The sequence below is a fragment of the Telopea speciosissima genome, chromosome 7 (assembly GCF_018873765.1).
Source record: "Telopea speciosissima isolate NSW1024214 ecotype Mountain lineage chromosome 7, Tspe_v1, whole genome shotgun sequence".
Lineage (NCBI taxonomy): Eukaryota > Viridiplantae > Streptophyta > Magnoliopsida > Proteales > Proteaceae > Telopea > Telopea speciosissima.
Genome location: NC_057922.1, coordinates 43511459 through 43534937, shown reverse-complemented (window position 1 = coordinate 43534937; position 23479 = coordinate 43511459). Strand labels below are relative to the sequence as shown.

The 23479-nt window shown below is 39.9% G+C and overlaps 2 protein-coding genes and 1 long non-coding RNA gene across 3 annotated transcripts; 2 read left to right on the top strand and 1 right to left on the bottom strand.

Annotated features, from left to right (window-relative positions):
• The first annotated feature begins 6327 nt into the window (after positions 1–6327).
• Positions 6328–7162, top strand: LOC122669158. Its single transcript, XR_006333971.1, has 2 exons — positions 6328–6513; positions 6614–7162. It is a non-coding gene; the product is annotated as an uncharacterized LOC122669158 (long non-coding RNA).
• A 6685-nt stretch (positions 7163–13847) lies between these two features.
• LOC122668597 (probable leucine-rich repeat receptor-like protein kinase At1g35710) lies at positions 13848–17505 on the bottom strand. Its single transcript, XM_043865140.1, has 2 exons — positions 14271–17505; positions 13848–14152 (listed from the first exon to the last, which is right to left on the bottom strand). Exons 1-2 carry the CDS (start codon positions 17503–17505, stop codon positions 13848–13850), a joined length of 3540 nt encoding a protein of 1179 aa, XP_043721075.1.
• Positions 17506–17533: 28 nt separating this feature from the next.
• LOC122668596 (heavy metal-associated isoprenylated plant protein 33-like) lies at positions 17534–22531 on the top strand. The gene is made up of 3 exons (XM_043865139.1): positions 17534–17695; positions 21893–22364; positions 22449–22531. The coding sequence occupies exons 1-3, from the start codon at positions 17534–17536 to the stop codon at positions 22529–22531; spliced, it is 717 nt and encodes a 238-aa protein (XP_043721074.1).
• Positions 22532–23479: the final 948 nt, after the last annotated feature.

The window sequence follows — 23479 nt, the reverse complement described above, 5'->3', positions numbered from 1 at the left end:
TGTAATTAACAAGTGTAGTAATAGGGGATACTTATGGTTACGGTATTAAAAACAGCAATAATAGAGGACCTTATAATGGCAGAAACAAAATCGTAGTTATATGAGATACTTATTGATGCGGTATTTAAAACTACGATAACTATATTTATCCCCCAACTTGTCAGCCCTAATTTCTCTACCTATCAAATAATATACTTTAGCGGACGTCTATGGTAGCGGTTGCCGAAGACCGCCATTAAAGGTAGGTCTACGACAACGTATATACACAGTGGAGGAATGTGATTGTGATATCTGAAATTTCCGTTTATTATTTTTACACGGTGGAAGAACTCCCTCTTGCATAAATTTTTTTTATTTTTTTATTTATTTCTAAAAATGTGGGTTTCACATAAATAATACTTTTGTTAAAACACTATTGGTGTAGTGTGCAGATTGCTCTTCACACCGCCTGTGTGGAAATCCTCTCCCAAATTAAAAATAAAAATACTTATAGAGCCCTCACTTTTTGTAAGGGTGTGCGTACATGTGTAGATCTTTTGCCTAATTGCATAAGGGTGCCAATTCGTACCAGAACCAAAACTAAAACCAGACCGAATAGGTCAAACCGAATTTCAGAACCAAATCCAAACAAATTTTGGATACTAGTTTATTATAATATATTAATATAGGGAGAAATAATGTTACCTAGTCACGTGCGAGGCACGACCCCTACATCTAGACACAGTGCCACACGAAAATGAATGCCTCATCCTCATGAAAGGGGGAAATCTTTGAGGACGCGACATGCCCTGTGTCTGGGTGCAGGGTCCACAGGCTGGACCGGACCATGTAGCGTTCTCTTTCCCACTAATATATTATAGTATATTAATACATTATACTCTACCAAAAAAAATATCAATACATTATAATATATATATATATATATATATAGTATACATTATATTAATATTATTATTAGATTTTATAATAATAATAATAATAATATTATAGTATAATATATTATTTTATATATTGTATATTATAGTATAGGAACCAAGCCGAATCGTATAACAACTGATGTTCAGAACTGAATAAAAATCAAGTCGAACCGTACCGAGCAATTCGATTTAAGTTTGAATCTCAAAATCCAAATCGATTTACACCCTTAAAATTGCTTATACCTTTACATCGATAAAGTTGTATATACCTTTCTACCCATAAAATTAAATGCTTATACCTTTTTGAATTCCCATACCCAGCCATCGTTTGCGGAATTGGTATCGGATTGGCTGATTCGTATCGATATCGGTGGAGACTGATATTGATTCCTAAGTGTGTTAAACGGTCTAGTTTCGATTAAATGGTTCGGTTCCGTTCAAACTGTTTAAGTAAACGGTCTCACTTTTGAAACCATAACCGAACCATTTATTAAACGGTTTCACGTTTCAATTTTAAATGGTTCAATTCGGCTCAAGCCATTTAACTAAACGGCCTCAATTTTGAAACCATAACCGAACCGTTTATTATACGGTTTCACAACTTAAACGATTCGATTCGGCTTCGTTAAACGGTTTCGGTTTGATTTTGACACCCTGACCAATCCATATAAGCAGATCGATAAGAACGAGGGTAAAAATGTAAAAAAAAAAAAATCTGATTTTTGGAAGAATACAAGGCTATATCTATCCGATCGAAACTGTCACAGATCGATCTAGATCGGTATCAAGACCAATACATTACTAAATCCATGTACCTGCTTTTTAATTAATTTTTTTGATTAACTAAATCCAAGTACCATCCCAACGAATTTTTTTGGGTAAGTAAATCTAAGTACACGGTGGTAGGTTTGGATAAGTAATTGCACGATCTCATTATCTTGTTTTTATTTTTATTGGGAGATCTCATTCTATTTTGATAGGCACAAGTTACTTTTGTGCGGCACAAATTACCCTTTGAGGTTCCCTCCTCAGCCCGCTTCCTCTTGTATTTCCCCGCTCAAATTCGATCTCTTCTACACGATGCATCCATCTTCCCGTGAAATCCGTTGATTATCTCCGCCTTACACTTTCATCCCTACTAAATCTCCTCTGGTTTACTTGAGAGATAGTTTTCTCAATCTTCTCAATCTCTTGAGAGTTTTCTTTCACTGCTTCTCTCTGTTTTTTGTGCCTGTCGCTCACTTTCCCTAGATTAGTTTTATGCAAATTTCCTCCGAGAGAAAATAGTTCTAGCACAAACCTGTAGGATTTCTTGTTCGTGGCTTTTTTGGAACTCGATTGGAGACTCATTATTGTCTGAGGTAATTTTTTCTCTCTCTCTGATTTTGAACGAATACTAACATTTTTTATTTTGCAAATCCCTTACCAGAGTTTTATCTGCAATCTGTGGAAAAATTGCTCTTGTCGGACTGTTCTTGGAGACTCTCACAAGCTACCAGGTACTCCTTTCGTTGGTTTAAATTCTGAGATTTGTAGATTCTAAGAAATCAAACCTGCATTTTGATTTTTGGATTTGCTGAGGAAGCTTCGTGATCTTAGAGTATACTCCTTTATTAGCTTGTAGAAGAATGATTCCGCTTGTTTTAGCAATTTAGCATCATGTACTCTTTCTTCGTTCTTACCATCATGGGAGTACCAATGGTGTCGTGAACGAAACCTTCTCACTGTGGAGCAAGATGATGATCTTGCCAAGAACCATGAAGCTTTTATTTCCTTCAAAAACTAATAAAACCAACTAAACTACTTCTTTAGATTACCACCTGCAGTGTGAGGAAAGAATGAGAACAACCTGTATGCCGTGAGATATGTTAAATGAACTAAAATTCCTTTCATTTAAAAAAAAAATAAAATAAAATACCCTCTGTATTTTTCCTTGCATCCAGTTTCGTCTCTGTAACGATTTCTCCTTCCATTTCTTTACCATTGTAACAACATTTGAGACCTGCTTCTGTTGTAACCAGGTGGGGTTGATCAAGTCTTGAGGAATTCATTTCTTTTTTAGGTGGGTTCCTCTTTAGAATGGATGAACAAGTATCTGTACCGAGATTTAGGTTGGAACATAGGGCATTATCTTGGAAAATGGAGTTAAGATTATATAGCCATTTCAGTGGTACTACCTTCCAATCTTTGTGTTCGCATTCATCCTAGAAAATCCAGGATAAACAGAAAAAACGAAAGAACAGTATAACAAAAGGGAGAAAAAAAAATTCCAAGGCCGATTTTATTTCTTTTAAAAATTGCCATAATGCTCCCAAGATAAACCACCAGAAATACAATTAGTTGATGAATCCTACAGAAGAAACCCATTTCAATCATTTAGGAAATACTACATGAAAAAGAAAATCAATACAAACCAATTAAGATTACCTAATATTCTTCAGTCGTTTCAAATCATCTCACAACTTCATATCCAATACGTTTGACACAACCTGTGTGAGACAAAGAAATAGATTAGGAGAGAGAGAGAGAGAGAGAGAAAGAGAGAACTGAATAAACAAACAAAGCATTAAGTCCAAGCGGTTGGGTGTCTTGCTGTTCTCTGGGAATGGAGTGAAAACTTTTATGGTGCAGTCATGTACCAAATCAGCTCTCTTCGTGTTTTTGATTATTATCTCCCCATTTCACAATCCCAAGTATGAATCTGACGTTGTTGTCCCCAGTCTCAACAGCTCCATCTTGAGATTTTCCAATAGTACTTTCTGCCAGAAATATTGAAGGTTAGTTAATTAATTATGTTAAAATATTGAAGCTAACCTGGAGAGGTAGTTAACTACCATTCTTCAAATATTGTACCAAAAATGCATTATCCATATGCTAGAGGTAAACTAAAGCATCAATCCAGTCTAGTTAAGAAAGAGATAGAGCCATTGACCTATGAAAACTGAATTAAAGATCTGCTGTGAAGCAGAGGAAATTAAATTGACAACAGCCACCAAAAAAAAAAATTTCTCTCTCCAACATATGGCCACACGTGTGAAGAGGTGACATTGATGAGAGTAGTTTCCTTCACATGCAAATCAACCGAAGTCTAAAAATATAAAATACAAACCACAAAACCCCTAACCATATAATCCCAAAGTCATAGTTACGATACCATAACTCTTCACATTGTCAGCCAACAGTCAAATCCTTAACCAAGCCATTTGACTTGTAAAAATTTGATGGACTGACCTCAGTGTTCCTTGGAAGCATTAAATACAGTATTATCAATAACAGTGACAGTAATTCACTACAGTATGTATTCTGATCCATTTACTATCTTATGTTTAGTGAATTTTTTTTAAAGCCAGTGTTTATGTGCTACCATTCCCAAGCCCTGACTAAGGAGAGTTTGTGCATTATGTGGTCTGCGGATCCCCTCTATCTTAAGGTTCTGATAGGAGAGATTTCTCTCTCAGATTTAAGAATGCAACTGTCTCTGAGATGAATTTTTCAGTTTTCTGGATGTAGAACAGAAAAAAAATAAAACAAAACAAAGACTTGGGTTTCTGGAGGAGAAAATGAATAACATGAAATTCAAAACTCAGCTCAGCTGGATCTCAAATTAAAGTCAAGTGGTCTGTGGATACCTCTCTTTCTTAAAAGTAAACTGGTCTGTAGTCAAATGCTACTCGTAGTACTTGATCAATGTGAGGAAGCACTACGCAACACGAATATAATCCATTATCCATCGCTGCTTTTCGTATCTGAGTTTTCGGCGATGAACATACAGGATTTTGGCACCACACCTTACATCTTACTATATTCATACATACATACAAACTTAAAAAGTATAAACCTAGTCTCAGACTTGAAGGTTCCAGAATGAAAAGAAAATAATTCCCCTTAGAAAAAAAATAAAACACCCTTTTATACCTGCCTTTTGGATGGATTTGGGAAGGACAGAGCCAAGATCTCTGGAACAAATTCAATCAGATTAATAAATTCAACTTTATCGAAATCTATAAATCTGTCTTCCTCCATCTGAGTAAGTTTAATACAGTGACTGTGAGATCACAAAAACGAAAAAACGAGGGGAAAAGAAACAGGAATCGATGATTAGAAAAGTGTAATGGATTGAAACATCTCTTTGAGCTTATAATCAAGAAACAATAGTAGAGAACTGAAAACTACTAATCAAGTAAAAAAACACATGAGAATGAGTACCTCTATGGACAACAAATCAAAGAAATAATAGTAGAGGTTGTGTCAACTTACAGATTAGCCTGCAAATCTAGCTCCCCAGTTGGCAAAATGAAATGAATATGTCTATAAATACCGAAGGCACGGTTGATTAGTATATTAAAAACAACCAACGGATAGTAACATCCAGTTCACTATACTTCCCTTCCTGTATATTAAGAACTTTGTAAAACGAAATTTACTTCCAATGGGTTCTCCATTCTACAAACTAAGTCTAAAAACTAAATGGGATCAGATCCAAATATCTATCCAAATTGAGAAGAATGCTACAAGGTATTGGGTTCACCAGAGAAGGCGACAACTAACTTGTCCTTTGTCAGCGGCTCTGATCCTTGAGATTTGACTACAAATGTATGAAAAACAGTATCATTTCCTGCAGAGATCTTTGATTCCAAGACTGTGATTTGTGCCTCTTTAAACGCAGTGATGACTCTTGATACAGGATGTGAATCCAATGGGCAGCTCACCCGTATGATAACCTCATCATGGACAGATTGAATGTCAATGTTAGGTGGTCGCATCCGAACCTCTGTGGAGTTCTCTTCTGAAGCCCCCGTCTCTGTGGGCTGGTTAGAAAATTTCTCTCCCTCCGATTCCATGTCCCTAAGCTTCTTCTGAAGCTCAGTGATGTAGGAGATTGCATCTCCAAGCAAGGATGCTTTGTCCATCTTTGAGATGTTGGGCACTACAGCCCTCAATGCATAGAACCTCTGGTTAAGCTTCGTGAAGAACATAACTCCTCTTGCAGACATTTATTGCAACCTCTCCTATTTCCTTTTTTTGCTCAAACTCTTTTCTTAATTTCTAACTATGACCTCTAGCTTCCCTTGCTGCCCCTACACACACTCACACGCTCACCCCAGCCCTTGCTGCCCCTACACACAGTCACACAGTCACCCCCACCCCTTTCTACCCCTATACACACTCACACACTCACCCCAGCCCTTGCTGCCCCTACACAGTCACACAGTCACACACTCACCCCCACCCCTTGCTGCCCCTATACACACTCACACACTCACCCCAGGCCTTGCTGCCCCTACACACACTCACACACCCACACACTCACCCCCACCCCTTGCTGCCCCTACACACACCCACACAGTCCCGCACTAAACAGGTACCACGACAAAGGAGCCAAGACATGTTAGAAAAGCAAATGGAAAGGAATCTAAAGATAGTTAAAAAACTCTCACTGGCTTCCATAACAACACGAGGTTCTAAAGAAAATGCAATTATTGGCATGCAATGACAATAAACCTCCGCTGCCAGTTACAGCAGGGACAAACCCCAGGTTCCACCTGGGTGGACCATTTAAGTGCAGAATAAGAATGTGCTAGACATAGATATGACTGTCATGTTTAAATGTCCAATAAATCTAAAGGAAAACTTGCTTCTGGAATATAAAAAGGAGGCATTTACTCCCTCAGTTACACGTAGCTAGTGTTTGGAAGTAAAAAGGTCAAAAACAGTAAACCAACAAAAATATCCTCAACAAATGAAGTTCCTACTTTTCTTTCTTCTTCTTTTTACTGTCACTAGTTTCCATAGCATTTTACCTGTCTGCATCTGACATTGATATGAGCAATCCAGAAGCAACTCTGGAATACCCAACATGCAAGCACATACATATTATATATTATAGGACATATTTCCAAAATAGTGTTTTATATTTTTGCAATATTTAAGATGTAGTTGCACAAGCAAACATCCACGAAAAGTTTACATAAGATGAGTAATAGTTGAAAACAAGAGAAATATGATGTCCTGCAAGAATGCAGTAAAGTGGCTGGCTGGCAAGGCTAAATTTTTAGAAAATGGATTGTCCTCAGTTCATGGCATTCTTATGGCAGGTGATTCGAACAGTTATAAAATAGAACTCGAAAGCACAGAAGGCACACATCATTATAAGCAGCCATTACCTTCTTACCAGGAAAAATTGATTGTGCTTTTGATCTAGAACGTGTCAAAACACGAACATGATGATTATCTGCACCATAAAGGAAAAACTTGAGTCCATATAAGACAGTCATACATCAACCAGCTGGCGCCCCAAAAAAATTATCTATATGCAGAATCTGTAAAATTATCTATTCTTGAGTCCATATAAGACAGTCCTTCCTGATTTCTCACATCTCAGGTCTGTTATGCACTTTCTCTAAGCTTGTGGCACCCTGTTTATACCATTGTTTCAGCTAGTTCTTAAATTGATATATCTGATTCTGCTATCGGCTGTTCTCTGAAATGGAAGTCTGATCTTCAAATTTTGAGTTTTCTAGTTGCTGGACTGGTATCCTAGTCACACAAGTGTTGGGATCAGGGAGCTCTTAAGAGGGAGGGGGGTGAATTGGGATTCTAAATTAGAAAGACTAAAAACAGAGCTAACTATTTATAAACACCCCACAAGTCAACTCTTCAAAAAATAAAAAAATAAAAACCAAGGAACAGAGTCAGAAGTCTAGCTTAATCTGTATCTATCTAATTACTGTTGGACCCAACTTCAAGCACTGCCAATCCAGAGGGATAGGTATATAAATATCTTAAGAGTTTCTTTTATTTCAGAGATTTTTTTTGTTGTCTATTATAATTTATTGGTCATTATTGTTGGATCCAACTTCAAGCATTGCCAATCCAAACCCTTCAAGTTTTTTTCTAACCATCCATAGACCAGTTCAGCACACCGAGCATCGCATACAAAAAACTAAGTTGAATAATTAAACTTCAGAGATTATGGGTCAAAAATGGGTAATAGTTGATATATTGTAGTCAGTGGGTGTGCTTTAAAATATAGGTAAACATTAGAGGGTGGCGCTGATAATTTTCCTTTTTATTTTTAACTGTTATTTACTTTGAGAATAATCATTTGTTATTTATATTTGTGTGATAGGTACTTAATCCCTATAGTGGTCACGATGAGTCAACACTACAAGGAGTCACTCTTCTGTAGCGGGTCGTAATGCTTCTTCATCTCAACAAGGTAAACGAATATACAATTTATGGTTTAGTCATCCATATTTATTAAATGATTGTTCACTGTTAATTTTATTAATATTGATTACAGGAAATGTCCAACAAACTCAAAATTTAGTCAATCAAGGAGGTGGTAAGACAATTTTAGAGTTCCCTAATAGTATAAAGCTTGGGAGGCACGGACCCAGTCAAGATCCGAACAAGGAGCATTCAACTACTAGTCGAGTCTAGTATTGTTTTTTTTGGGCAAACAATATGAATTATTGGAGTTGAGTTTTATAGGATAAGATTGTTAATTTATTAGTTATTTTGAATTTAAGTGATTCAGATGATGAACATGATTTTGATTTTAGATGTATTTTGAATTTAAGTGATTGGGATGATAAACAAGATTTATGCATTTATATGTATTTGGGATGATAAATAGTTGTTATCTATTTTGTATTGAATGGATTATGTGGATGCAAGAAATAGGTGTGTGTGTGTGTATATATATATATATATGCAGTTAATATCCGTAGCACAACAATCTATAACTAGAAAATCGCAATCACAAATTTTTAGCCACAAAATTCCGTAACTAAAATCTGCAGTTATAAATTTACTATAGGAAAATCCACAGCTAAATATCTGCATCTATAACTTTACTGTGGAAAAATCCGCATCAAAATATTCACAGTTATAGATTTGCAATGGAAATATCCGCAGCTAAAAAATTGTAGTTATATTTGCTGCGAAAACATTCGCAACTACAAATCCGCAGCTATAGATTTGTTGTGGAATAATCTGCATCAAAAAATCCATAGCTATAGATTTGTTGTGGAAAAATCTGCATCAAAGAAATCCGCAGCTATAGACTTGTTGCAAAAAAGTCCGCACCTAAAACTCTGCAACTATAGACTTGCTGCAGAAAAGTCCGCATCTAAACATCTGCAGCTATAGACTTGCTGCGGAAAAGTCCACATCTAAAAAATCTGCAGCTATAGACTTGCTACGGAAAAGTCCGCAGCTATACATTTGCTGCAGAAAAATCCACAGCTAAACAATCGCTAGAGTACCCTTTTCCTGCGGTAGGATATCTGTAGTTATAGAAGTAGCGATGACACTTGTACCTAAAGTTTGAAAACCGCAGGTAATCCGCAGCTATAGGCTATTGCTGCGGATTGTTTGACTTTTTACTGCGAAAAAAATCGCAGTTATAAACCATTTTTGTTGTAGCAACTTCCTTGACCATCCTTGCTTCTAGAGGTTCTAGACTATCTCTAGACTCTTCTCTAAGTGTAGAGAGTTCTAGGCCATGGACTTGGTCTTAGCCCAAGTTCAAGTCCATGGGCTTGCAGGCTAGGCCTGTGGGCCTTTGTTGGGCGGGTTGTGACACTCTCCCCTGCCTAAGTTGGCAACGCCCTCGTCGCAACCTTCTTGGAGAAATTCTGTATATGGCCTGCATGAGCGTCTGTATAGCCTCCTCTCGTGCGAAGTAGCAGCGTCCATTGAACCACAACTTGAGTCTTCCATGTCTCTTCCTTGTGACCTCGTATGGGCCAGTGTATCAACGAGTCTTCTCCATAGGCACCTCTTGTAGGGACTTGTAGGGAACCAAGTGCCTGCCTTTGAAGCTTGTCGGTCGCCTTCTTTTGCTAGTCCTTCTCTTTCTCTTTTTCTTGGTCTTGTCTTTGTAAGACCAGGCCACATCCACCTTCCCCTTGGGTGGTGATTGTTTGTGCATCCCTGATAGCCTGATGTCCTTGCATCCATCAAAGGCCTTCTTAATAGCCCTTGCTTCTGCATCTACAAGGCCGTCTTCCTTAGCTCCAGACGATACGCCGAGAGCGGAGTCTTTAAGCTTCTTTCCCTCTTCCTCGAGTCGCATCATTGTCAAAAGCTTAGCACTCTCATTAGTTCCTGACACCATTGGGACCATACATGGAGCACCTTCCACCATGATGCAAACCGTGTTGTTGAATGGCATGTGTATAGCCTTAACCCTCCTAAGGAAATCCATGCCAAGCACCACTTGATAGTCATCTATGGGCACCACTGACAGATCCATGGTGCCTCTCCACGTCCCCATTCGCATCTCAACCCTTCGAGCCATGCCTTGTATGGGACGAGCTTGGGAGTTGACAGCCTTGAGCCAACCTCCCTCCTTGAACACCTTAAGTCCAAGCTTCTTTGCCTCCTCCGTTGAGACAAAGTTATGGGTAGCACCTGTGTCGACCATGACACGTGTGGGCTTCCCATTCATATGTACCTCCACATACATCAACCCTTTTTGTGGAGTAGTGGCTTTGACCTCCGTTTTGGCCTTGATGGCACCAAGTTGCATTAATCGGCTCTTCTTCCTGACTCTTCTCCTCGAGTAGGGCACTTAAGACCTTCCTCTTCGGGCAATCCTTGGCCCAGTGTGGCCTATCACACAAGAAACATTTGTCCTTGGGCTTGAACTTATCCTTTTTGTCAAATCGAGGCTTACCCTCCTTGCCTGAAGAGGGTTGGCTAGTACCTTCCTTGGGGTGATGAGCATCAGAACCTTGGTCTCCCCCACCGTTCTCACCATTGCTCTTTCTTGGCTTTTCTTCTCTTTCGAACTCCATCAATGATTCTACCGCTGCTATGGCTGAAGAAAGGTCTTGCACACCACGGCAGTGCAGCTCTTGCGTAATCGAGTTTTGGAGATCATCTATGAAGTTGAAAAGTAATTCTTTGTCGGTTATACTCGGGACATCGAGCGCAAGTATGGTGAACTCTTTGACATAGTCCCGAATAGATCCAGTATGCTTGAGTCTTTTGATGTTCCTTCTTGCTAAGAAGGTAGCATTCTCGAGATAGAATTGCCTTTTAAGTTCCTTCTTAAAACTATCCTAGGTATCTATGGTGCACATACCTTTTTCGATATACATGCCTTCTGCGCCACCATAGAGTCACTATATCGGTGAGGTAGAGTGTAGCCGTTTGTACCTTCATAGGTTCATCGTCAAGTGCCATCGCCTCGAAATACCTCTCCATGTGCCATAATAAGTTGTCGACTTCCCACGCATCTCTCTTCCCATCGAACGCCTTGGGCCTTGGTTCCTCTACCCTAGGCACCTCACGCGAGGTAGTGGCTCCCCCGGCCGCTGCCCTCTTACACATGGCCCAATCAGCTTACACTTCATTAATGTGAGCATCCATCTTCGCCAATGCCTCCCACACTTGAGTCTTGAAGGTGGCAAACTCCTCCTATTGGGCGTGCACTATGGTGTTGAGAGTACTTTGTAGGAACTCCTTGAGCTCCCCCATTTGGCTCACAAGCTCCTCCTTGAGCTCCACGACGTGGCCTTCGAGCTCTTCCCTACTTTGCTCCACAACATCGAGGCACTCCTTCACCTCGGCCGTTGCTAGCCCCACCCGAGCTAAACGTGGCTCCACAGCATCACCAACATTTACGGACTTATCTTCGCCTCTTCGCCTCTCCTTGTTGGGAATGGCCTCCCTTCCACGAACTTGCCCGATCATCGACATGTCCACCACTTCCGAAGGGTTAGTAGACATCTCCACAAGTATGCTCCCTCGAAACCGAAGCTCTAATACCACAATTGTCATGGACTTAGACCTCTCTAAGTAACCGTGTCGGCACTTAGTACTCACTAGCACTGAGTCAGCTTTTCCACAACTCTAGTAGGGGACTTGGGAAGAGAACTTAGAGAACACAAGAGTGTTTGAGAGAATGGAACTTGTATTGCACTAGAAAGCTTTGAGTACAATGCTTGAATGCTCACTTGCTTGGTTAGTTGGTTGGGTGGTGCCTTGGTAAAATGAGGCCACCTCTATTTATAGGCAACCAAGATCCCAAAAAATACCTAAGATATTTGCAAGTGTCCTCCGTCCAATGGTCCTAACTTTCTAACCTAAGAGACTAGAACCTTCCCACCTCCTTTGTGAGGGATTCTAGCTACTTGGAGAACTCTAGAATTCTCCTCATTCCTTAGCTATTTACAAGGCTTATCTAGAAGCTTCTCTAGAAACTTCCTTGACCATCCTTGCTTCTAGAGGTTCTAGACTATCTCTAGACTCTTCTCTAAGTGTAGAGAGTTCTAGGCCAAGGACTTGGTCTTAGCCAAAGTTCAAGTCCATGGGCTTGCAGGCTAGGACCGTGGGCCTTTGTTGGGCGGGTTGTGACAGATTGCTGCCAACCAACATGGGGATAAAAATCCTCTGCAATGCAGAGATCTTGTGGTGCATTGAAGTGCGAGCCTGAGAGCTCGACACGTGGAAGAAGCTTCATCCAACGATGCAAGCTCGATGCAAAGCAGTTTTTTTTTCTTCTCGAGCTCAGCACCGCTGGATGTCACAACTTCTACGTGTCGAACTCTCAGGCCCGCACTGCAATGCACCACAAGATTAGGGCACCGCAGAGGAATTTTTTCCCTAATGTAGTTACCCACATGTGCTATCAACAATCTTCAATTGACTATTTAAATTTATTTAAATCACTTATTTAGGATGAGTGTTATTCAAGTTAAAAGACTTTTGATACCTACCTACCAAGGTTCGTAATCCAGGTATCGGACACGATATCAGTCATGACCGATATCGATCCGGATCGGTCAAAATTGGCTTAGATCAATTCAAATGACCAAAATCTAGGTTTTACTTGGATCGGTAAAAAGATAGAGAAAATTACTATGAAAACGAAAACAGAACTTTTTTTAAACCTACTGGACAGAGTTCATTTAGCTGTGTAGATGATAAGTGCTATTAAAGAAAAGTAGTAGGAAGAAGATCGACGACGATTCTATTTATGATGGTGGAGCTAGCGGTGGAAGAGGATCGGCCGCGGTTCTATTTATGATGGTGGTGCTGGCGGAAGAAGAAGAAGAAGAGGAAGAAACGTAGAGAGGAAGAAGAGGAAAGAAGAAGATGTTGCAGGGGCGGTGAGGAAGAAGAATAAGAAGAACATTAAGAAACGAAAAAGGGGTTTTGGGATTGAATAGGGCAAAATTGGAATGAAATTTTATGAACGGTAATCTGGGGTTTTTAAAAAATTGGACATGCCCACTTCATCACTTAATGATGTTTTTTAACGTTTAGGGTACAGTTGATAGAATTTTAAAAAGTAGGGGAGGGCATCATCATTTTTCAAAACTTGGGTATTGGGTTGATATTAAGGAAACTTAGAGGAGAGGGGGATGATATTTCCCCTAAATTCTGTTATGCTTGATTGCAACTCAGCCCATATATAGCTCGTAATCTATTAATGGTTCGATCCTTAGCCCTGATGAATTGAGAACATGACTACAACAGCCACCCAAATCATAAATCACTAGTACAAAATAAATGAACAAGACATGAATTGGAAAGAGTTGTATAGTCCTCATAGCTAGTGAACATAAATTTCACATAATCAAACTATTAATAACCTTCAAAATTACATCTAGAACACATGGCACACACAACTAAAAATAATCAACAAATAAAAGGTCACACTAAGTGTAGACTAAATAAAAACAAGAAAAACATGACAAAAACATAAAAAAACTTTGACTATCAAGGAAATAATAGTGGTTATCACAATAATGCAAGCAACCTTCTTCACCAAATACCACACACATAGGAAGGAAAAGGGTAAATGGGCTTCAATTACACACAAATTCTTCATAAAAGAAATCACACATCAAGATCGATTCAATAGTTCTCCCAGAGTTATTGTGTGAAATTGCTTTGGGAAACACTGCAAATTCATAGATCTTGAGACACTTGTTGCATTGTTGGCCGAGATTGTGGATTTTCACGCAAACAAGAAAATGCCAGCTTCATAATGGAAATTAATTTCTCATCAACTTGATTTATCGGAGGTGAGATACGTTGATCAAGTATATCCTTTAACAATATGTTTTGCTCAATAGATGGCAATGTTGAAGAGGATGACGATGGAAAAGTTGAGATGAGTTCTCCTGGATGCTTTCCCATTATCACTTCCAATGTTACTATGCCAAAGCTATAGACATCACATTTTTCAGTCACCTTCATTGTGTAAGCAAGTTCTGCAGAATAATTAAAATAAATGAAATTAATAAATATAAGAATGGGTTTCTCACACCTAGAGAAAGAGAGAGAGAGAGAGAGAGAGAGAGAGAGAGAGAGAGAGAGAGAGAGAGAAACCTGGCGCAACGTATCCATATGTTCCAGCAACAGTTGTCCAAAGGGATGAATCAGGTTTTAGAACTCTACTAACGCCAAAATCTGAGACATGAGGCTCAAAGTCTAAATCCAACAAAATATTGTTGCTCGATATGTCTCGATGAATTATTAGGGGTGAGCAATCATGGTGCATGTATGCCAGAGCCTGGGCAACACCTTTAACAATGTTAACCCTTTTACTCCAATCCAATTCTGTCGCTTTTTCGTCTTTGCTTAGGATCTTAGACAAGCTTCCTCTCTCCACATATTCATAAACCAAAAATGAGTGCCTCACATGTGAACAGAAACCATACAACTTTACGATGTTTCGATGTCGCACTTCTGTCATCATTTGAATTTCATTTCTGAAAGTTTCTGGATCTGAAATCTCCTCATCGTCATCTGAAGAAGAAGATGTGAACTTCTTGACAGCTACCAGTTGACCTGATGACAACTCCGCTTTATAAACACTTCCATGTCTTCCGGTTCCAATGCAATATTTGGGGTCAAACTGCTCAGTTGCTTCAATGATGTCTTGGTATGCTATCCTCCCATCATAGTTCCATATTGCAAACACATCTCTACGTTGTTGTTGGTTTGTAATTGGGTTCTCCTGTTCTATGCATCTCTCCCTCCGAAGACAGAAAAACAAAAAAGTCCCAAGAAATGCAAATAGAAGAAACAACAGTACTGCTATGATCATAAGGGGGATGGCTTTGTGGCTCTTTTTTGGGGATAGCTTAGAAATATTGCAAGGTTGCAAACCTGTGGCATTGCTGCACAAACCTTTATTGTGAATAAAAGCTTCCACTGGAGCATTTTGGAAGGCTCGATTATCAGGTAGAGGACCCTCTAACTCATTGTAGGATACATCAATGGTTATCAAACTGCGCATTGCAGTGAAAGTAGATGGAATGGAACCGAGCAACTTGTTATGAGAGAGATTCAAATTTGTTAGCACAACCAAGCTTCCAAGTTGCAGAGGGATCTTTCCTGTGAACAAGTTATCGCTAAGGTCCAGTAGCATCTGTAGGGAAACTAAATTTCCAAATTCAACTGGAATGCTTCCGTTGAATCTATTCTTGCTCAAATTCAAGTAAATAAGACTCGTGCAATATTTCCCTAGTTGATTTGGAACAGATCCACTTAGATTGTTCATTGAGAGGTCAAGTTGTTGAAGTTTGGAGCACAATCCCATATCCTCAGCTGGTAGGGTACCAGAGAGTCGGTTATCATTCAACTTTAATATCACTAAAGAGTTAAGCTTCCCCATTTCTCTTGGAATCTGACCTACCAGGAGATTGGAAGAAAGGTCAAGTCCTTGCAGTTGAGTTGAGTCTCCGAGCTCGGGTGGTATTTGACCGGAAATTTTATTTCTTGAGATTTTTAGGTTTGTTAATTTTAGGCACTTTGCCCAATTCTGTGAAACCTCCCCATAGAATTGATTGTAGCTCAGATCGATGTAATCTAAATTCGGGTAAACACCGAAGACTTCTGATATGTTTCCAGTGAGATGATTATTATCAAGCCGAACTCTTATTAGGCTGGTGCAATTTCTCATGCTTTTGGGTATCGGGCCTATGAAATGGTTACTAGCTCCAGAAAGGTATTCTAGTACTGAATAACCTTTACAAATCTGTTGTGGTAAATAACCGTTAAAATGATTATTTCCAATTTGCAAGTATTGCAATTTTGTAAAATTGCTAATTTCCTGAGGTACTTGACCAGACAATTGGTTGTAATAAAGGCTGATACGAACTAGATTGGTCAAATTTCCCAAAGACGCAGGAATTGAGTCGGTGAGACTATTGTTACCCAAATCAAGTTGAGTAAGAGACCTCAAGTTTCCAAAAGAAGTAGGAACTGAACCACTGAGATTGTTGCCATACAAATAAAGAACTGCAAGAGATCTCAAGTTTCCCAAAGACGCAGGAATTGAGCCGGTGAGACTATTCTTAGACAAATCAAGTCGAGTAAGAGAGCTCAAGTTTCCAAGAGAAGCAGGAATTGAACCACTGAGACTGTTGCCAAACAACTGAAGAACTGCAAGAGATCTCAAGTTTCCCAAAGACGCAGGAATTGAGTTGGTGAGACTATTGTTAGTCAAATCAAGTCGAGTAAGAGACCTCAAGTTTCCAAAAGAAGCAGGAATTGAACCACTGAGACTGTTGCTATACAAACGAAGTACAGAAAGAGATCTCAAGTTTTCAAAAGATGCCGGAATTGAACCAGTTAGGCTGTTTCTATACAAATTAAGTTCAGTAAGAGATCTCAAGTTTCCAAAAGACATCGGAATTGAACCATTGAGATTATTATTCTGGAATAGAACAAGTGCAAGAGATGTCATGTTTCCCAAAGACGCAGGAATTGAGCCCGTGAGACTATTGTCACTCAAATCAAGTCCAGTAAGAGATCTCAAGTTTCCAAAAGACGCCGGAATTGAACCAGTGAGATTGTTGCTATACAAACTAAGTGCAGTAAGAGATATCAAGTTTCCTAAAGATGGCGGAATTGAACCAGTGAGACCGTTTCTATACAAAACAAGTTCAATAAGAGATGTCAAGTTTCCAAAAGACGCCGGAATTGAACCAGTGAGATTGTTTCTAAGCAAATAAAAAAAAGTAAGAGATGTCAAGTTGCCCAAAGAAGCAGGAATTGAGCCGGTGAGATTATTCTCACTCAAATCAAGTTCAATAAGAGATGTCAAGTTTCCCAAAGATGCAGGAATTGAGCCAGTGAAACCGTTGCTATACAAACGAAGTAGAGTAAGCGATGTCAAGTTTCCAAAAGATGCCAGAATTGAACCAGAAAATCGATTGTTACTGAGATGTAGAACAACCAGGTAGTTAAGAGTGGCTAAAGCAGCAGGGATGGAGCTGTTGAAATTGTTTTTGAAGAGATAGAGGTGGGTGAGTTGGGAAAGGTTGGCAATGGTGGGAGGGATGGGACCAAAAAGTGAGTTTTTATGGAGATCAAGACGGAGGAGGTTAGGGAAGGATGAGAAGTTAAAGTGATGGAGTGTACCTTGCAAATCCATGTGGGAGAGGCTTATGATGGTTATGACTCCTTCCTCATTGCAAGTAATTCCCTCCCACTTGCATGGGTCGTCGTTGCTGCTTCCGTTTGCCATCATCTGTGTCGTCCATGAAGGGAGTAGTGGTAGGGAATTGTTATAACGAAGAGTTAGGCTGGACTTCCATTGAAGGAGAGCCTCCATTGCTTCTCGTTGATTAAAACCATAATTAATGGAAGCGGAAGGAAAAGCTGCAACTCTGAATGATGATGAAGAAGAAGCAGCAATGGATGTGGCCAAAAGGAAGACCAATAACAGGAGGAGACAGAGTAGTTGTTTATCTCTTTCAAAGAAGGATGATGATGGTGCATTAACCATGGTTTCGCCTTGTAAGGTACAGAAGACAAAACTGATTTTTGTGGGTTATTGTGGGGGAACTTGGGGGTTGAGTTGCAACTTTAACTGCTGCTGGGATCCCTAATTTATAACGGAAGTGATCCATTTGAAACGCTCCCCTCGAAACACGTAAACCACAGTTTTAAAGACCCCACCTTGACTCACGTGTCTCGACGACCCGACTGAGAAGACGAGGAGGAGGAGACAAAACTGATTTGTGGGTTATACCCACCACCCATGTGAAGAAAGCCGAGTACAATAATTCACCACTCCTTTAGAGGAGTGCTAAGTCATCTTATCGTGTACAGCAAGACAAGAAAATAAAAGGCCGGAAGAGACAAACATTTGCCTTCAAATGAGACACACACATTGCTCTCTGGAGTCAAGTCATCGTGTACAGAAACTAAACCACATAAACATCAGTAGCTATTAATGGGTTTCTTTCTTTATTTCATTCTCTTTCTTCTTTTTTTTCACATCTTCTTTTAAAAGAAGTCCTCAAAACACAATTTAGTTTCCCTTCTCTACTATTCAAAAAAACTGTGGCCTTGGGAACTTGGGCGTGGGTTGCAAGTTACTGCTGCTCGTATCTTTGATTTATAACGGCTGTGATCCATTTGAAACGCGTATATCACTTTTTTAAGGACCTCGTCTTGGAAATTTTTTTGTTGCTACACTTGGAAGGGAGGTGAATGGTCACATACGTGAATGACTCACAGTCAAGGAATGTTTCTGCTGGCTGTCAAGGAAATCGAATAATTCACTTCCTCTTTGGATTCATAAATACCCTAAACTTAGGTTTTGGTATTTTCTAAAATACCCTTTAAGATCACATTTCCTTTACTGCCAGTAGAGTAGCTACAAGTGTAGCAGCAAATTCTCGTCCCCCCCCCCCATGAGGTCCCCAAATCGAGCCTCTGTGATCTCCTGTTACTAAGGGTCTCAATTGATTTGGCTGGAAAGGCAAGCTTCTATCTTTTGCAGGTAGAGTGGAGCTTGTGAGGTCTGTGATGCTTAGTCTTTCGGTTCACATCTTTTCAGTTTATTTGTGGCCCGCTTCCCTTGTGTCCCTTATGGAGGGGTGGATCCAGAACTTTATTTGGTCGGGTGACATTGAGACTAGAAGAGCTGTGACAGTCAAGTGGGACGTTGTTTTCATGCCTAAAGCGTAAGGAAGGCTGGGCATCCGTCGTCTCCGGAACTTTATGTAAGCTTGCTTGGTCGATTTGGCATGATGATTCCATTGTTTGTAAGTTCTTGCGGTCGAGGTTTCTCTCCCCTGATGGCTGCCTAAAGCCTCTCTCCTTGTCCTCATTGATCTTACCTGGTATCCGCAAAGTATAGGACTTTATTAAACAACAGGAAAGGTGGGTTATTGGAAATGGCAATTCTGTCAGTTTTTGGAAGGATTGTTGGCTTGGAAGTGAATCGATTGCCGATGCTTCTGGTCTAGGTGCGGATCTCTTCGTGGACAAAGATGTCAGGGTTTCGGACTTCATTGTTGATGGCTCTTGGTCCCTCCCGCAGGTCCGATCATCTTTTTTTAAGGATATTTTTGCCGTGATAAATGGTATTATTCTGCCCAGTTCGAGTTTATAGGATTCTTGCTCGTGGGGTATCACCTCATCAGGGGTGTTCTCTATTAAATCAGCTTGGGAGATGCTCAGGAAGAAAGGGCCTCAAATTCATTGGTGTAGCTTGGTGTGGAATAAGTTCCTCTTACCTAGACATTCATGCTTTGCTTGGCGATTACTGCATGGTAAAACGCCCACGGACATGGCGTTATCTCGCAAAGGGGTTTCCTTGGTTTCTCACTGTGAATTTTGTAAGGCCCAAGTGGAATCAGATGTTCATATTTTTTTTGAGTGCCCTCTTGCTCGCTGCCTTTGGGAGAGGTTTTTGTTCCTCTTTCATGTTCAATGGCCGGGTTCCTTGACCCTTTTGGAGTTCTTTGGGTGGTGGAAAAGGAAAGCCGGTTCTGTGCCCATGAGAGATGCTTGGTTGTCCGGTGTGATTCTAATTCTGTATTGCTTATGGTCCGAACGGAACTGCAAGAAATTTGAGGGGAATGCCAAGGGGCTGGTCGATATCTTCTCCATTTTTCTTGTGTCTCTAAGGGAGATTTCTAGGGAATTTTCCTACCCGGTCTCCTATGTGTTTGATCTGTCCTGTGCAAGAAGTTTAGGCATTCCTGTGATTCCAAAACTCAGGTCATTACGGAAGTGCATTGGTTCAACCCCCCTAGAGGATGGGTGAAGCTTAACATGGATGGGTGTTTGCTTGGAAACCCAGGTAGGGCCAGGGCTGGTGGTATTCTTAGAGATGATCGAGCAGCCTTGGTGTTAGCTTTCTGTTTCTTCCTTGGCACAAAGACTAACTATGTGGCTGAGTTCATGGCCGTGATGGATGGCCTATTGAAAGCGAAGGAAATGGGGGTGACTCAGTTATGGGTGGAATGTGACTCCATATCAGTCGTGAAGTCTCTCCATGCGAGTTCGATCCTTTGGTTTGTTAGGCAGCAATGGTTAGGTTTGCAGCCTTATCTACTCTCAATCCATTGAAAGATCTCTCACTGTTTCCGTGAAGCTAATCCGGTAGCAAATTTCCTTGCTAAGGTAGCGGCAAAGAGTGGCATGTCCTCTCCTTGGGTCTCTGATTTCCCTCCTTCAGCCTGGAGATTTTTATTGGATGATACAAAGGGCAGGCCCTAGATCAGATTCGAGTAGTGTTTCCTGTGGGGCTTGGTGATTTGAGCCTTAGTTGTTTTTTATCATCTCTTTGGCTGTAGGCCCTTGGCTTTAGCTCTTTGTTTTTGTACCTGTCCGGGTATGCCTGGAATCTTGTATTCTCTTTTTTTTTTATCTTTAATATATTCTTGCTGATCTCTAGAAATATATATATATACTAGTAAAGGTGCACGTGTGACCATACGTGGATTCTAAGTAGATATATTAGTGAAGTAAAAATTAAGATTAACACAATAAGAAGAAATTAGCAAAGAAGCAAAACGGAGATTAATTCCTCACCCATTCCTCACCCAAATAAACTTGCTTCCCACAATCCCTACAGAAAAAGAAGAAGAAGAAAGAAAAGCAAGTTAATTAAAAAAATCTGTTGCACCCAGACTACCAAAGGACAACCAAGAATGGATTGCATTCAACTGCATGAATGAAAGGCTAGAGGGTGATAGACTGAAGCCGAGAGTTCTGAAATGGAGCAGAACTCCAGCGAGTGAGTGCGAGCGTGCATGTGCGGGGTTGTTAGAAATTTTTTTACCATCAGATTGATCTTAAACTTCTCCTCCTGCTTGTATTCAACATTTGAAGCCGTTGAGATCCTAAATCATCCAGAAGAATAAAATAAGAATTTAAAAAAAAAAAATAAAAAAAAAAAAAACATCGATCTCTTCGAAAATACAGTAACATGTTGGCCGCGAGGGAGTGAGACAAAGTAAGAGATATGTCATGCTCACATTTTCGTGCCTGTGGTGTCCTCAAGATCGACGATTAAGTAATGAAACTGGAAGAGAAAGGAATTGAAGATTGAACATCGAACATTGCTGCTAGTCCTAGGTGCCAAGGCAGGGTATCGTTCGCCTTGTTGCAGATAATCCACAAGCAGAAGATGAAGGTGGTATACAGATCGCAATGGGTGAGAGTATCATATCTCAAAAAAAAAAGGATGAAGCGGGAAAGAGATGGTGCTTCCAAATCCTTCAGTCTCTGCCGTCACACCGCAAGAACCCTAGATTTCCAAGAAGGGGTTTCGTCCTCTGTAGATATGGAAGGGCAAGGGCTAGGTTTTGTGAAGAATGAAGAACGAAGCAAAGAGCGGTAGAAGGTCGAGGGTGTGAGAATGTTATCGTAGAATAAAATGTAAATAAAAAAATGATTTAAGATTTGCCACTAATTAAAAACAGTAATTAATATTAAGGGTACCTAAGATTATGAAATTATAAGAAAGAATGACATAAAGATTAAGATTTGAAGAATGAAATTTTAGATAAGAATGAAGGGTAGAACCAGAGCAACAAAAGGTCAGAGTCTCAGGAATTATGGATCCTGCTACTTTTATTAAGAAGTTGGTCAGAGCTGGTAAACATGCAGAGATTTGGTTTGCGAAATCCAACCAGAACCAGAAACAGCAATAAACAAATTGCATCAAAGATGGTAATAATGGCAAAGACCAAAAGCAGGGTCTGAAGACGGGTCTCAAGGCCTTCACAAATCAGCTTAAGTATCCAACATTTAGTACTAAAGAGGATGAATTCGACTATAATGATGATGACAAAGATGACTTTGAAGAAGGGTTACGTTTGCTCCAAGAGAAAGCTAATGATCTGGGTTTGCACGGACAGCAAGCCAATATGGTGGCTTATGCAAAGAAAAATGGTGCAGGTCCCCAAAACAGTGGTAAAATGAACAATGGAGAAAATGGGCAAGCTGGAAAAAAAGGCGGTTGTGGCAATGGCGGAGGAAATTCTAACCAGAATATGGGTATGAAGGGTGCGATGGATCAAAAGAACATGGCAGCTGCAAAGATGAATGCCGCCCCCCATTTGGGTGGTGGGCATATAAATGCCGGTGAGGTTAAAAAGGGAAATGACATCAATGCCATGTTATCTGGGCTAAATGGCCATGGCCATGGTTTTGGTGTTGGCCTTGGAGGTAATGGATAAGGTTTTCAAACCCAGATGAACAATGTCTTCCAAGGATCTTCTGCTGGATTTCCAGCTGGTGGGTTTGCAACAGGTGGGCAGCATCCATCAACCATGATGAACAACTTGCAGGGTTACGAGTTCAATCATTCACCATCATCAGCTGTGAACTTGTAGAACAGGAATAACATCAATTTGATGATGAATGAGGCAAGGTATATGCAGCCACAGATGATGTACAACCGTTCTCCTACCATCCCTCCCACCACTAGCTATTACTACAACTACCAGAACCCTTATCCTCACTTTTACACTTACCCAAGCCCCCAGCCAGACAACAGTGGCTCTTCTCACTCTTTAACTCATATGTTTAATGATGAAAACACAAACAGTTGTGTTATTATGTAAAGAAAATGTGGTTCATTTGAGAGAGAGAGAGGGAGAGGACTACCTTTGAACTATTAGTTGGTAGGTAGCATAAACAGAGTTGTTTTAATGGAGGGGAGTGTATGGATTGCTTCTACTAACAGCTTGAATTGCCACATTCTTATGTATGCAGGGATCAAAATCAATACCCAAACTAAGCTTACTTGGCCCTTGCACAAATACAATAAGAAGTAGGTAATAAGGGCTTCCAAGGATCAGAAGAGACACGAACAAAACAGTAGCAGAGAAATTCTGAGCAAATAAGAAGACAATTTGAGGTTACAAGAAAAATTAACTCTCAAACACGAATTTAGATTAATGCCAAACTTGAATTGACTGGACTAATAGGTGGCCTGAACCTTGAAGTTGAGTTAGGCCCATTTTCTTAGCTTTCATATCAAGTCTAATTAATTGGGCCAAATTGTTGCTCTGATCAATGTTCAGATAGCAGAAATAACAGGTTTAATAGAAAGATAAAAATAACTCAAATTGCAAAAGAATACAGAGATCTGAATAAGATGATGCCTACGGAATTTCAGAACAGTAAACCATATCCATTCTTGGAAAAAAAAAATTGATATTTAAATGGATAACAGTGGTTGGAAAAGAAAGTATGAGAGAAGGGAGAACAAATTATAAGAAGTTAAACAAAATGCTCCCTACATTCCAAAAAGACTATCTAAGGTTATTGATAATAAA

Excerpts from the sequence above, each read along its gene's own strand:
- LOC122668597 (XM_043865140.1), bottom strand. The coding sequence starts at position 17,505 with ATGGAGGCTCTCCTTCAATGGAAGTCCAGCCTAACTCTTCGTTATAAC. Across the intron at positions 14,153-14,270 it reads ATATGGATACGTTGCGCCAG|AACTTGCTTACACAATGAAG; the intron begins GTTTCTCTCTCT and ends ATTATTCTGCAG.
- LOC122668596 (XM_043865139.1), top strand. The coding sequence starts at position 17,534 with ATGGAAGCGGAAGGAAAAGCTGCAACTCTGAATGATGATGAAGAAGAA. Across the intron at positions 17,696-21,892 it reads CCATGGTTTCGCCTTGTAAG|GGTCTGAAGACGGGTCTCAA; the intron begins GTACAGAAGACA and ends GACCAAAAGCAG. Across the intron at positions 22,365-22,448 it reads TTTTGGTGTTGGCCTTGGAG|GTGGGCAGCATCCATCAACC; the intron begins GTAATGGATAAG and ends GGTTTGCAACAG.